General features: G+C 53.0%; 4 protein-coding genes across 4 annotated transcripts; 3 read left to right on the forward strand and 1 right to left on the reverse strand.

The window, feature by feature from the left end:
- Window positions 1–1,817: 1,817 nt before the first annotated feature.
- CGCA056_v003369 (putative aspartic-type endopeptidase) lies at window positions 1,818–3,311 on the reverse strand (the record flags this gene model as incomplete). Its single annotated transcript, XM_037318626.1, has 3 exons — window positions 1,818–1,821; window positions 1,871–2,370; window positions 2,430–3,311. 3 exons carry the CDS (start codon window positions 3,309–3,311, stop codon window positions 1,818–1,820), a joined length of 1,386 nt encoding a protein of 461 aa, XP_037184219.1.
- A 657-nt stretch (window positions 3,312–3,968) lies between these two features.
- Window positions 3,969–4,133, forward strand: CGCA056_v003370 (uncharacterized protein; the record flags this gene model as incomplete). Its single annotated transcript, XM_037318627.1, has 1 exon — window positions 3,969–4,133. The coding sequence occupies one exon, from the start codon at window positions 3,969–3,971 to the stop codon at window positions 4,131–4,133; it is 165 nt and encodes a 54-aa protein (XP_037183289.1).
- Window positions 4,134–5,531: 1,398 nt separating this feature from the next.
- Window positions 5,532–6,779, forward strand: tmem53-b (Transmembrane protein 53-B; the record flags this gene model as incomplete). Its single annotated transcript, XM_037318628.1, has 1 exon — window positions 5,532–6,779. The coding sequence occupies one exon, from the start codon at window positions 5,532–5,534 to the stop codon at window positions 6,777–6,779; it is 1,248 nt and encodes a 415-aa protein (XP_037183290.1).
- Window positions 6,780–7,527: 748 nt separating this feature from the next.
- Window positions 7,528–9,307, forward strand: CGCA056_v003372 (uncharacterized protein; the record flags this gene model as incomplete). Its single annotated transcript, XM_037318629.1, has 5 exons — window positions 7,528–7,910; window positions 8,026–8,267; window positions 8,318–8,556; window positions 8,616–9,254; window positions 9,305–9,307. 5 exons carry the CDS (start codon window positions 7,528–7,530, stop codon window positions 9,305–9,307), a joined length of 1,506 nt encoding a protein of 501 aa, XP_037183291.1.
- Between the last annotated feature and the right edge of the window lie 3,924 nt (window positions 9,308–13,231).

Raw genomic sequence — 13,231 nt, forward strand, 5'->3', positions numbered from 1 at the left:
GACAACTTTGCCATTCTTGCTCCTGCTCCCAGCCAACATGCATTTCCCCCCCGTCCGATCATTCCCGGCTACTACCGAGACAACGCCGGCCGTGCAAACATGTAGCCGGCAGCAGCAGCACTCTGCTAAGAAACCGGAAAAGGCCTTCAGACAGCAGCTCAACTGAGCAGGCAAGCCAAGCTTGGCCACTAGCACCTGACACCCCCACGTACAATTCGCCAGGGGAAAAGGTCATCCGGTCCAAAGGGGTCTCCTGACCTTGGCCGAGAAGCAAAAAAAATATGGGAATTGGGATTTACACCGCTGCTGCTGCTGCACTTGCGCAGCTGGTAAATTCTCACCACCCACGCGCGTCAGGGGCTTTTCCTTTATCCTCCTGTTGCACCCCCACTCCAGCCCAGCCGGGCCTATGCTGCTGGCTGGCCCTGCTCCGAACCAGCAAGTCCAGCCGGCCGGGACGCGACACGGGGGCGGCCCAGCAAATCGGCACGATTGCCAGATCGTATCAACCAGCAGAGCTTTTTCTCAGGGGTCGGGTTTTTTCTCAGATGCCAGCGAGCCCCCTGCGTGGTCGTTCACACCGCCTGGGTGCATTTGAGAAGGGAAAAAACACTGACTGCTTCAATTGGGGGCGAGAGTGACGGGAAGGAGGGAAAATCGAGTCCCTGAATACCGGAGGCTCTGATGCTCTGAGAACCAAGTGGCTTGCTGCACAACTCACTGAGCTGCACCTCACTGAGTAATGCCCAGGTAGCAGAACGGGACAAAGATGAGAGACAGACCGGAAAACGGTTGAGACCAAACACTCTCGAAACAAACCAACAGAAGGAAAGCAAAGACTCATCGTACCTTGCTAAAGCTCCAGGTGTGCTGCCTCCTGGGCTGTCGCTTGCCGTCCACCAGGGGCGCACCCGCCGGGATTACTCCGATACCCATACTGGCTGAGGTGCTGGTCCGATTTGAAGGCTTCGAAATTTCCGAGGCTCTGGAAACGCTTCGCTCTTGGCCTTGCTGTCAGAAACTCGTGCCCCGTTGTCGAATCTCCAAATGCTGCTGGACTTTTCTTTTGCCGACGAATGGCGGAGGATGTCGGAGGACACAAAACTGTCGGTCGGTGCAGCGAGTGCCGAATAACCGCAGCACACACCGGGCGGTCAGGGGCGGCTGATCGTGAGGACGAGGAGACGGGCTACAGAGGAGCTAAAGCGCAAAAGATAGTGGCAGGTGAAGAAGAAGAGGTATTCGTGTCCTTTGAGGGGTAATCTAGGCGTCGCCAGGCAGAGGAAGTCGGTGAGGGCGAAGGGTTGCAACAGGCTTGGATCACGAACTGTTGAATGAAGTGGCAGAAATCGGTGCCCATGAACCGGTGAGGTCACACCCGTTATCGATAAGACTACTGTGTCTGCGATAAGCCCTCCGTCGCCACTCCGATAAGTCCCGATCCGGCCTCTGGTTTCAGCACTGTCCACTGTGGAACGCCAGTTGCGCTAGGTTTGCTTGCCTCCCGTCACTATGAAAGCATCTGGGAAGCTACACTGCACAGCTGCGAAGCTCTCTACTTGCCCAAAACATTACTGAACCGGGCAAGACAGCTCCATTCATGGACCATGGATCGAGAGCATCACTCATCAAAGGAAACATGAGGCAAGTGGCATGCTTAGACTGAACTCTACCAACCTAAGGACCTATCTAGCAACCGACAACCACATCTCTGGCAAAGCAATTTTCCTGGTCCCACAGACCCCAGAAGCTTGGAGCAAATCAATCTCTCGACAATTCTGATCCGCGATATGATAACTGATGCATCTCATCCACACCTAGCTCTACTCGTCAGAAAAGAAACCGGGACTCTTGAACTTGTTAGACAGACACACGATCCGGACCAATTGAGGCCTCGGGCGTAGGACCAAAGGTCTGTCGGGAGTAGAAGCGCATCTGGGCAGCGCCAACGTCGAAATAAGCCTCGACGTTGTGCAGGAAGACTGATCCGAGAACATACGGACCAGTAGCTCCAGTGGTGATGGCGATCTGGCAGTATCCAGTGAGCTGATCCTTCATGTTGCGGAAGATGAGGTCTACAGGGTTGATCCAGAAGCTGTTGCCCTCGATGACAACCGCGACACGCGGAGCAACCGCGTCGCAGGGTGCAAAGTAAGAGCCGTACTGAAACATGTAGATGCCGCTGGGGGAGAATGACCTGGCAATGGCCTCTGCGATAGGGGGAGGGACGAACATCATGGTGGTTCCCGTGTCGACGATGTAGGGGAACTTTCTCTCGTCCGTCGTCGTTCCCCACTTGATGCCGTCGACAAGAATCGTGTAGTACGAGTACTGCCAGGCGGATTCTGGTCGCTCAGTGTTGATTTGTGTCTTTCGGCATGTCAGCTGGGGTTGCAACCATTCAAGGGAAGACGAGGAAAGCGACTTACGATGATGAGGTCCGTGTAGGCCGTGGGACTCGAGATGGTGACGCCTGTGCGGCCACCCCAAGCAATCACACCCGAGGAGTTGCGGACTAGGGCAACGCTGAAGGAGTCTGCAGAGAGTCCTTGCTGGACCATGCTGGTGAAGAAGGGCTGGTACGGCACCTGGAAGGCAGGACGCTTCTCGGTAGCATCGCCAGTGAATGCACTCGTGATGGAGGGATAGGCCATGCCAAGGATGCCGTTGGTGTAGTTGTTGCCGTACCAGTGAGTGAGATTGGCAAGGCCAACCTGCTGCTGTTGAACGACGATGCCAGCGACCTCGATATCGCTGTATCCCATGGGGCCCGATGCCTTCTCGCCAGAGCCGTAGCTGAGGGCGAAATGGATATCCTCGACAGGACCATACTTGAATCCGTCAATGAGGTCAGGACCAAAGGCGCATGCCTCCTGAGGGTAGGCGACGGTGCCCGTCATGCTGACGCAGGAGAGATTGGTGCTGGCAGCCCAGGTGTCGCTGCTGCCGGTGTCGAACAGCATGTTGAGGGGCTTTCCATCCCAGATGACCTCGATAGAGTATTGGGTGCCATAGGGAGTCAGGGCAGTGATGTTCTGGTAGGCATTGGAGAGGTCCTTGGGCTGAGCAGCTTGCAGGGCCGTGGCGGCATTGTGGCCAGCGATCTTGCCGCGGAAGGCCTTGAGGGGCTGAGTGCGGCCGACGACATCCTCAGCAATAGGCTCGCGGTGAGCCTTGAGACGCTGGAAGCTGATGCCCTTGAGGGGGCTGATGATTTCGATGCTGTTGGTCTTGTGCTTGTCGATGACAGCAGCGTTGGCGGTAAGTACATCAACTCCCACGAGGGAGGAGAGGACATGGGCGACCCTCATGGCGATGAAGGGCAGAGAAAGTTGGAAGGAATGTACAAGAAATGAGTGTCTGGTGGAACGAGAGAATGAACAAGAGAGTGAACTAAGGAGTGGCTCAACAGCTGGAGTTTCTGGATGAGGCAGCTGGAGAGAGGGTAGTGATGGGTTGCGAAAGAGGAGATTCGGAATCTTGGAACGAAGGAGGGAGGTAATAAGGAGGGGTCGAGGACACAGAGAGATGGGAGGTGCGTTAGATTCAGTGCGGCATCTGACGACGGGAGGCAGTTGCCTTGAAGTCGCTTCCTCCTCCTGGGTTGTTTGTGACGCCGGGAAGGCGTGGCTCGCGAAAGGGGGAAGGGGCCGAGAGGGTGGTTGCCGTCGCGGAAGTCACGATAGGGGCGACCCTGCGCCTGTCTCGTTTGGTAACGTTGTCACATCCGGGAGGAGCTCATGGTCACGGCAACTGCTTCCCTGTTTGTCGTGATACACATCTTTTTTTTTTTGCCTCGTGAAGTCCCAAGTATCTTCTCTTTCCGGATCATCTTCATATGAAATAGCTAACCCGTGCGCAGTCTTCCTCCATCAGACGCATCGTGACTTAGAAGGCAATTAACAGCTACCGATCACCCATTTGTTTGCCATTCGATTCGTTTCCGTCACCGCACTCATCCCGACCTCATGGTCCAAACTCGTCCAAGTCATTCGGGCCTTTGGACTTGGAACCGTGCAAGTCCTCTCATCCGTTTGACAGGATCACGGAACGAACGGGGCTGGCCGCGAATATGTACCCGATTGAAGTTTCACATGTCCATAACACAAGCTGTGATGGGACCCAAGGTTTAGACCGTTCAAATTTTTCACTGCTCAAACGACTGGCTGGTCGTAAATGTTGAATTCGCTCAAGCCTAACGGCATCTATACTAATTCCCGTCTCTAAGCAGCCATGGAGTTCATTGAGTGTCAGGAAAAGTCCAGACAATATACCAACCTTCAAACAATTCGGGATTCGATCCAAAACGGCATATGATGCTCCCAATCTCGGTTCAAAGTCTGCGTCCGACGTCCAGCTGTGGTGCCCACGCTCAACGGGAACCTGCAGCTGCCGTCCGAGGTGTCATCCAGGGGCAAGTTGTACAGGACACAGCTTTCAGGACCTGGGCAATCAAAGTTCGGAAATGATGAAGACTTCCAACGGCGAGGCGTCTTGGGCTTCTGGCTCTTCTAGGGTCTTCTGGCACGTTGGCAGCTGCAGCCAAGGCGGCCATGGTACAGGCCCGTGACGAAGCAAGTATCCCCTGCCACCATCGAGTAAAACGCCACGATATGTACTCTCACATCCGATGGATGCATTCTGCTCAATTTGTTTGTCATTCATGCGATATGCGGGATGGCGCATCATCCGCATCCCCCTGCTGCGCGTAAAGACACGATGTTCTTCCCGGCCCGTCAGAACTACTTCTATGTCACCTATGGAACTTCATCTGAACTGAACTGAGTAGTATGGGAAACGAGGCTGACTGATGATTCAAGACTTTGTTAGCTGGGATACCGTTGGTAACTTCGGCTGAAACAGTCTGTCCTTCACATGGTTTGAACTGGGCAGCACGACTCCGGGTAGAATTGATGCTATCTTCGTACGAACAGTTGCCATGGAACGACTTGTTATGAGCTGCCACCCTGTACTCAAATTTTGACATTAATTAAACGTCAAATTATAAACTGGTTCAAGCCTGAACACTGCTCAATCGCCAGCTTCATTGACCTGCATTGACTAGTGGTCGGAGCGTTTACCCCAACTCGCCGAGACGGCCGTTGCTGTCTTGCCGCCGGCCCGTTGGGTTCAAATTTCCATATCAATCCGAGCCATTCCCCTGCTACGAATTGCTATCAGTGGATGCCTAGAATCGTAGACCCATTCTCAACAGCGATCCTTCAGAGAATCCTCTAGATTACCGTTGAGGATGGATTCGCAACCCCGCCGACCAGGGGTTTCAAGCCGAGGCAGTTGCCGGAAGGGGTAACCTTGCCAACCTTAACAACCTTGCCATGACTACACGTCCCAAGAAGACACAACTTAAGGCTGAACTTGCAGCGTCTAAATGCAACTAGTGTCTCGTCCATGACCTCAGGTCCACTACTTTATATCCGACCTCACTCCCTCCACATTCCCACTCATCATCATCCCCCATCTCACTCTAGTACACCCGCAGCCGCACATCGAGAGCCAAAGCATCATCCAACATGGCCTCAAACCAATTAACCACCCAAGGGGCTCTCCCACAGATGAGGGCCCTCTCCCCAAACACATTCCTGTACGAGCCGCCATCGGCAGCCCCGGACCCGGGCTCCCCGCAGCTCATCGCCATCTTCGCCTGGATGTCCGCCCAAGACGTCCACATCGCAAAGTACACCTCGCGCTACATGGCCCTCTACCCGACGGCGCGCATCCTGCTGGTCAAGTGCCCCTTCATCCACACGCTCTCGGTGCGCATCGCCAAGCGCGAGATCAAGCCCGCCGTCTCCGTCGTGCGGGCCCTCGCGGACGCCACGCCGCCCGGCGAGGCGAAGCGGCCCCAGCTGCTGCTGCACGTCTTCTCCAACGGCGGCGCGTCGAACCTGTCCAAGTTCTTCGAGCTCTACGCCGCCGCCGACCGCGCGGGCCGGGGGCTCGACAGCCTGCCGCCGCACGTGAGCGTGTACGACTCGTGCCCGGGCGGGTTCCACTGGATGCGCAGCTACCGCGCGCTGTCGGCGGTGTTCCCGCGGTTCCTGGCGCCGCTGGTGCACGTCTTCATCGGCTGGTTCTGGATCTTCCAGGTGCCGTTCGGCGGGCGGCACGGGTTTCTCGGCAGGATGTGGGCGGCGCTGAAGCAGAAGGCGCTGCTGCAGAGCGAGCAGCGGCGGGTGTATCTGTACAGCCGCGAGGACGAGATGATCTACTGGGGGGATGTTGAGAAGCACGCCAACGAGGCGCGGGAGGTCGGGTTCAGGGTGGGCAGGGAGAGATTCGAGGGCAGCCAGCATGTGGCGCACGCGAGGACGGACGGGGAGAGGTACTGGGGCGCTGTGAGGGAGTTGTGGGATGGACGAAGGGATAGCGGGGTTGTGATGGAGCGGGAGGTGAAGACGGAGGCGCCGAAGGTGGAGGAGACGAAGGCCAAGGTTGTCGAGCCTGACTTTGAGGTTGTTGAGAAGGAGGCTGTGAAGGAGCCGGTGAAGCCTGAGGTCGAGGTCAAGCCTGATGTTGTGAAGGCGCCGGAGCCGGCAAAGATTGAAGTGCTTCAGCCCACGCCTGTCAAACCGGAGGTCAACCAGAATGAGACCGTGAGGAAGATTGAGTTGGCGGAGGAGTCTGATCTTCTCAAGCAGCCCGAGGTTGTCACGGAGGCCGAGATTAAAGAGGCGGAGGTCGCGAAGATGCCGGAGCCGGTGAAGGTGGAGCCGCCGAGACGGAAGAAGCAACCGACGCCGCCTCCAACGATTCAGTGAACCACGCAACTTGAGTTTGTTCATTGGGAATGATGCATAGAACTACATACTTTCGTTTATACATAATTTAGATTGATACAGCTGTCAACCTGAAGTCGTCTCGTATTGCACTCAACCCATGTCTTCAGGGGATGGACAGGCGCAATGAGTGCCAACAGAACTACTCCCCCATATCTGGTCGCCTGAAGGCATGTCGACGGGGGTTGAGCGGATCACGATCCGTCTGAGTCTCTGCAGTAGATTTCCTACAGGTCAAAGCTGACTACGATGCCAAGAGTTCCTCTTTGTCCATTGTTTCTCGCGATTCAGCCAAATGCTTTGCTACCGTTGCGAATGATAAAGGACCGATATATCGTAATGATAACTCGCCCGAATCCCGAAAGCCCAGTGATAAATTCAATCGTTTGGCAAGGTGTACAGACCTCCCCTGTTGGTCCCGCCAGCCGCCATCGAATCACACGCCATAAACGCAGTAGCAGCATGCATGAATCTGCAACACGAATGCTGTTGGTTCTTAGATGCTACAGCTCAGCAGAGAGGCTTTCTCGGCGCGACCTTACCGTGGGTCTTATTACGAACGTAACCCCGCCTCCAGCCCTGATTGACTGGTTTTCCCCCAAATTACTCGTTGTTCGACTTCCCAGCCATCTTCCAAAAGTCACGTCGGCGGGAGCAGCATCCCCGGAGGCGCGTCTCTCGAGAGACATCCCAAAGGTACCTTCATGACTGCGCAAATTAAACGGCGACTATGGCAGAAGTGCTCGGCGTTGTCAGCAGCGCGATTGCAGTCGCCGAGCTGGCGGGAAAATTCGGCCTCAGCGTCATGAAGCTGAAGCAGTTGTGGGACGAGATCCAGGACATCCCCGAAGAGATGAATCGCATCATGAGACAGCTTGAGATACTGAAGCCCGTCCTGGCGGGGATGGAGGCCGATTTCGTGCAACAGCAGCGACACAAGGTCTACTCCAACAGTGCCACCAACCTGAATGCGAGCATCGAGTACTGTCGAGACGCTTTCAATGATCTGGAGAGCTTGGCGGAGGACCTGCAGGCCAGGATCAGTACTGCGAAGCGATCGAGAAGAAACATCACGAAGCTCAAGGTCTCGTTCAAGAAGGAGGACATCCGGAAGTACTAGGAACGGATCGGTTGGGCGTTGCACCTGATCTCGCTTTCGCAGCAAAGCTATATGATGTGGGTGCCGTCAATCCTCGCTCAAAGTGCGAACAGCTACTGACTCTTGTAGGGCTTTCATGAAGTCTCAGCCTGTGGTGCAACTGGTTCAAGATCCAGAGCCAAGTTCACTGGACACTGTTGTGGATGACGCGCATGAGGTGCAGACCGACACGAGCCATTCCGATCGGCTGGAAACGATCCGCCCAACCAGATATGAGGTTGGCCCGAAGCCTCTTCCATGGCAAAAACCGTCTTTCTTCGGAGGTTTCACCTACAAGCAGTCTCAGAATCCGTTTTACGCGAATAGTACCGGTAAGCTCACCAAGGTGCAAGTTCGCACGCTTGCGCTAACACATTGCTAGTGCACCAACTTCGCCTGCAGCTCCCGACATGGGTATCTCAAAGGGTCTTTGACTTGCAGACATATCGCGCAAATGTTGGTTGGCAAATCTGTCTGGAGCCATGGATTAAGCGAGGTAGTATCTATGGCAAAATATTCAACGATGTCAGATATGGCAAGCTCCTGGATGTCGAGAAGGCCCTAGCTGCGGGAGAGATATCATTATTCGATCGTGACCGAAGCGGAGGAACATTGCTTCATGTAAGTCAACCACAATCTCAGTAGACGTGAATTGAGAAAAGGCTGACTGGTGTGTTCAGATTGCAGCTTACGGCGGGAAACTAGACACGTTCAAAGCATTACTAAGCTGGGGGTTGAGCCCCGAAGAAACCGACGATCGTGGTCAAACAGCTGCTCAGCATATCTACGGAACGCCCGGCTTTATTGACACGGCACATGTTACAGGAGCTTACGGCTATTCTAACACGGCCCTCACCGGAATTGGTAAAACAATGATGGGTTTAGGAGCTCTCGAGGAAGAGATTGACATAATGTTCTCTGGCGCTCGGACTTCCCAGAGATACGCTTTTCCTTACTATATTTGGAGGGTTCCTGGTGTTATACAAACAATGACCGGGGACCGATACCAAGAGTACCTCAAGTTGTCTCCTCAACCTCGGTTTGCATATCTTTCGTGGTCCGCAGTCAGGCCGGAAGTTTTACTGCAGCAAGTCAGCTTGAGCGCTAGTATCACTCCAGCTGCTTTGAGGGCAGTTGAAGGACATTATGACAAGTCTAACTTGAATCCAGGTAGAGGGCTAAGTCTGCAAGCCCTTGCGGAGAATTACTTCTGCGAGATGCCTATTGGTCTCTGGGACAGCCCGTGGCTTCGTAGAGATGGAACCAGGGGAAAGATCGGTCTCATACGCTTTCACAAGTTTTATCACTGGCGGAAACTTGTACGATGGTATCTCGCTGGAATCTCTCTGTCAAAGCTCACTGAGTTGAGTAATTTCATGAGAGACGACGTGACGCCATTCCTCTGCGGTTTGTCAAATAAATGTCGTTTTGACTGCGCATATTTGAGAGGACGTCGCGAATCACGTTGGATGATGCAAGGGGTGTCTCGAGCCATGATATTCTGGTTGGAGGACTTGCAGTCTGTGGGCATAGATCTGGCAGAGTACGGTAGGCGCGAACTCGCCATATATCTTCATTCGAGCTGTCCTCTTCGACACCGGCGGGGCTCAGAGTTGCTGCCTGGAAGCTACAGGGATAGGGCTTTTAACATGCGGCTGGTCGGGTTTGAATACGGCCCTCGGCCCGAAGACTGGTACCTTATTTGGGATACTTACGAGTATGAGTTCGCTGGGGAATTCTGGGATCTTATTGAAAATCCGCCGCTATGCATTCCAGGCGGGTGGGTGGATGATGCCTAGGCAGCGGAGTTAGTTGAGGAAGACTGTGAACGATTCTTGTTCCTGTACTTTTAGAGCAGTGCTTGATTGATATCGCTGCTCTCGTCTCTTGCCTCTGCAACGTATGGAGGAATTACAATAGACAAAATGGGTTGTGTTGTCTCTTCTGGATGGATGTTCCCAAACTGTACAACCGTCACGATCCCAAATTACAGCGAGAAACCCCAATGTTAGATGACTGTACCTTAAAGATAATCTTTGATTTTATTCGCGTGATGTCTTTGGTCCTGCAATGTTTTAGAGCTGATGCACCCAACTGTCTGCTGATTGAGATCTGCTCTAGGCATCCCTGTTGCGCTGGTCGGCTCTTTGCATCCAGACGCTGCCTCACTTTTGACGAATAAAGTTCTGATAAGTTGCGGAACAGTATTCAGACCATGAGGGCGCTATTGTCAATAACAACTCTGACCCAGCAAGAACGTCAACAAGCCCAAAGTTGTTTTCGAATGGGATTTCATTCAAGGCAAGATTGAAGTCCATCATTGGTCGTCGACGAAAGCTTCAGCAACCTTTTGCCATTTTCCTATGCCATTATCATACACTTTGGATACGCCGGAGAACACTGCTATTCCTACTTAGACACAGCGTGATCGAATATGTTTCATATCGATTCAGTGGCAAAGTTGAAAGGGTTCCCTTCTTTGGCAGCTCTTTGAATCAAATGTCCCCAAATGCGGAGTTGACAGTGTCCCCTAGTTGGCAATGTAAATATTTCCATTAGGGCCACGTCTACAGCAGTAAATTTGCGAAGATCATTAGTTTGCATCACGGTTTTATTATTTGCCATCGGAAAGAATTTGGTACTACTACATCTAGAAGTTATGTGTTGGACGGAAGAGATACTTACGCCTGCGGCATTTGGGCAACTCGTCCACACGGCGTACCAATGTTCAAGCTTGTCAAAAAAGGATCGTGACTAAAAGTTATCGACCAAATAATCAGAAGCAAGCCTCATCCCTGGATCCCAATCTAACGGACAGACATTGCTACACTTAAGCAACCTCTTGAGAGCCAACTTTCGACTCAGACTGAACCCATTTTTCTTCAGCTTGTATCGGAGTCCCGACGCTCATATACAGCCAAATACCTTTTCAACGTTAGCTTCAGTTTGTGGAGTCAAATTACTTTCAACGAAACCCACTCACGACGTTCATGTGAGGCTGGGCTAGCAGCGATCCTGCGTCCTTACCAGACTACGGTTAATACTGGAGCATTCTACTCTGGGCACGTACACTGCAAAACTACAGGATTGGGCACTGACCGAAGTGCTTTTACTGCTTTTTTCCCTACCGTGAAAACCCGTGCTGTGTGGGCTCGAAACTTTCTCAACACGTGCTGGCGCTTTCGAGTTCGTAAAATCACTTGACGACTTCGAAGCATCTATGAGAGGGGCAAGATTGCATGTCTCAGCTGTCGCAAGTCTTCAAGTCCTGAGCAGGGGCCTAAGAAATATGTATGATCAACGTAGATAATGCATGCAGTACCTACTAGCAATCCCAACTAACGAAGATCGGCCGCCGAAGTTTCCTCTTGTACTAATCTCGGATGTTTGTAGTCGCTCGTTTCAGCCTTCCCGTTGCTTACTTCTAGGCGCAGTCTCCGCTTAGTATCATTCTCATGATCTTTACTGATATTCATCGCATTAAAAAGGCCAGTTTCATCCGCCTCAATAACTCCAGAGCTGTCTAACATAATAGCTGCAATTACCGGGTTTCTTGCCGTCTTTCCGTCAGAGAAGGCGTCGAGAACTAACACCAAGAAACCGGAAAATACGAACAACATACTCATAGCCAGCCATGAAAGAATCTTTACAGACGAAACCTCCGCCCGAAGAGCTTCCACTGGCTCCCAACCTCTGGTTTCGAGTCTTCCGATCCCGCCCGGGAAGTTGCTAGCTGAGAAGGCCTCTGTTAATGCACTCCATGTTCCTTGGTAGGTCCGAACGAGCGAGTCGCACAGGGCCCTCTTCCAGTCGCCCCATGTAGGCTTCTGGGTCATTCATACGTAAAGATGCCACAAGTGTGTGAACCTCTTGCATCATAGCAAATATCTCTCCGGTAAGGTTGTCTGGCAACACCTCTTCGCTCGTGGAAACAATTGTTCGAGGCGATGAAGCATGACGAACTGTTGGATGTCGGGCCCGTTTGATTGCAGTATGTTACTCCTGCACTGATCTTGAGCTTGGAAACGGCGATGCAATCGGAACGGTCCTCGCGACGGCTTTTGACGAGATGGATCTCAGGCGGCAGGGGGCCGAATTCGGTGTTATTGGTGTAGCCGATGCTCTTATGGCAATCGTATTCCTCCTTCTTGTTTCCGGAAAACACATAGATTGAGGCATATCGGACTTCATTTAAAACCTTGATTGCCTCGGGCAGCGCCTCCGTGGATGGCACTTTCCAGGGCTGGTCTTTCAGAAGAGTTGTTGCCCCTAAGGCGTTTGTCATCTGCGTCTCGTCCTCGGCAAATTTGAGATTTTTGGTCTGAGGATCCTGCAAGGTCTGTAGAATCGTTGGGGGTATTTGCGATTCAACGGTGATCCATTGGAAGGACTCGATCTTGAAGATGGGCACTGTTGCGTTCTGAACCACTGTACCGTTGGTGTAAGAGCCAAGGAAGGTTCCCATGCGACGCGCTTGGGTCACATTCAAGGACCCCTTGTTGTACTCGAGGGGTGTTATTGCCTTCAGGCTTGCTAATCCGGCAGCCATTTGGACTAGGCCCCGGCGAATGTTGAGGCCATTTTTGTACTTGGCCCATCCGTCGCCAGGCGACGCCAAGCCCAGAGAAATGGCCTTCATTGAGTCCGTGTCGTAAGATAAGACTGGCACCCAAGACACGGAGCCGGTTGCCAGCGGACTGGCGAGCTGCGCAGACCAGGCAAGAAGAAGAGACAGTATCGCAAGGAGTTTCACGGCACCTTCGTTTTGCCGGGATGATGACCTTGACCGTATGATTGACCACGGTGGTAGCTTCAGGAGCCCACGACATTACTTCGAGATAGAGGCCATCTTCGAGAGAGAGGCCAGTCTTTTCAAAGAGAATAAAGATACACCGCCAAGCGGCAAGCCCCTGCCACGCAGTGCCTAGAGCTCTTCCAGCGACAAGGCAAGCTGAGATTATCGTGGAAACGTCGGTTTGGGTGAGTCTGAATGAGCTGTCGAGTCGTAGTGAGCGTCCAGAAACGGCGAAAGACTCGCCATCAAGACCTTTCCACATGCCGAACGCGAAGACGACGCAGAATATTGCATATACGAAAAGCAGATACCACTCTGAAACCAGACGCGACCAACACTGCCGTCCGACGTTCCGATGACATGTGTGAGGTGCTCTGACTTGAGTGTTCGCAACTGCCTCGGGAAGCTTTTGATAGGGATGACTCCTCATCTCTATATTCACCATGTTGGTAGAGATTCAGAGCTGTGTATAGAAGCAACAAATAGGCTCTTGCTCATTCG

Source organism: Colletotrichum aenigma, assembly GCF_013390185.1.
Source record: "Colletotrichum aenigma strain Cg56 chromosome Unknown KSG_Cg56_contig02, whole genome shotgun sequence".
In the NCBI taxonomy this organism is placed as follows: domain Eukaryota; kingdom Fungi; phylum Ascomycota; class Sordariomycetes; order Glomerellales; family Glomerellaceae; genus Colletotrichum; species Colletotrichum aenigma.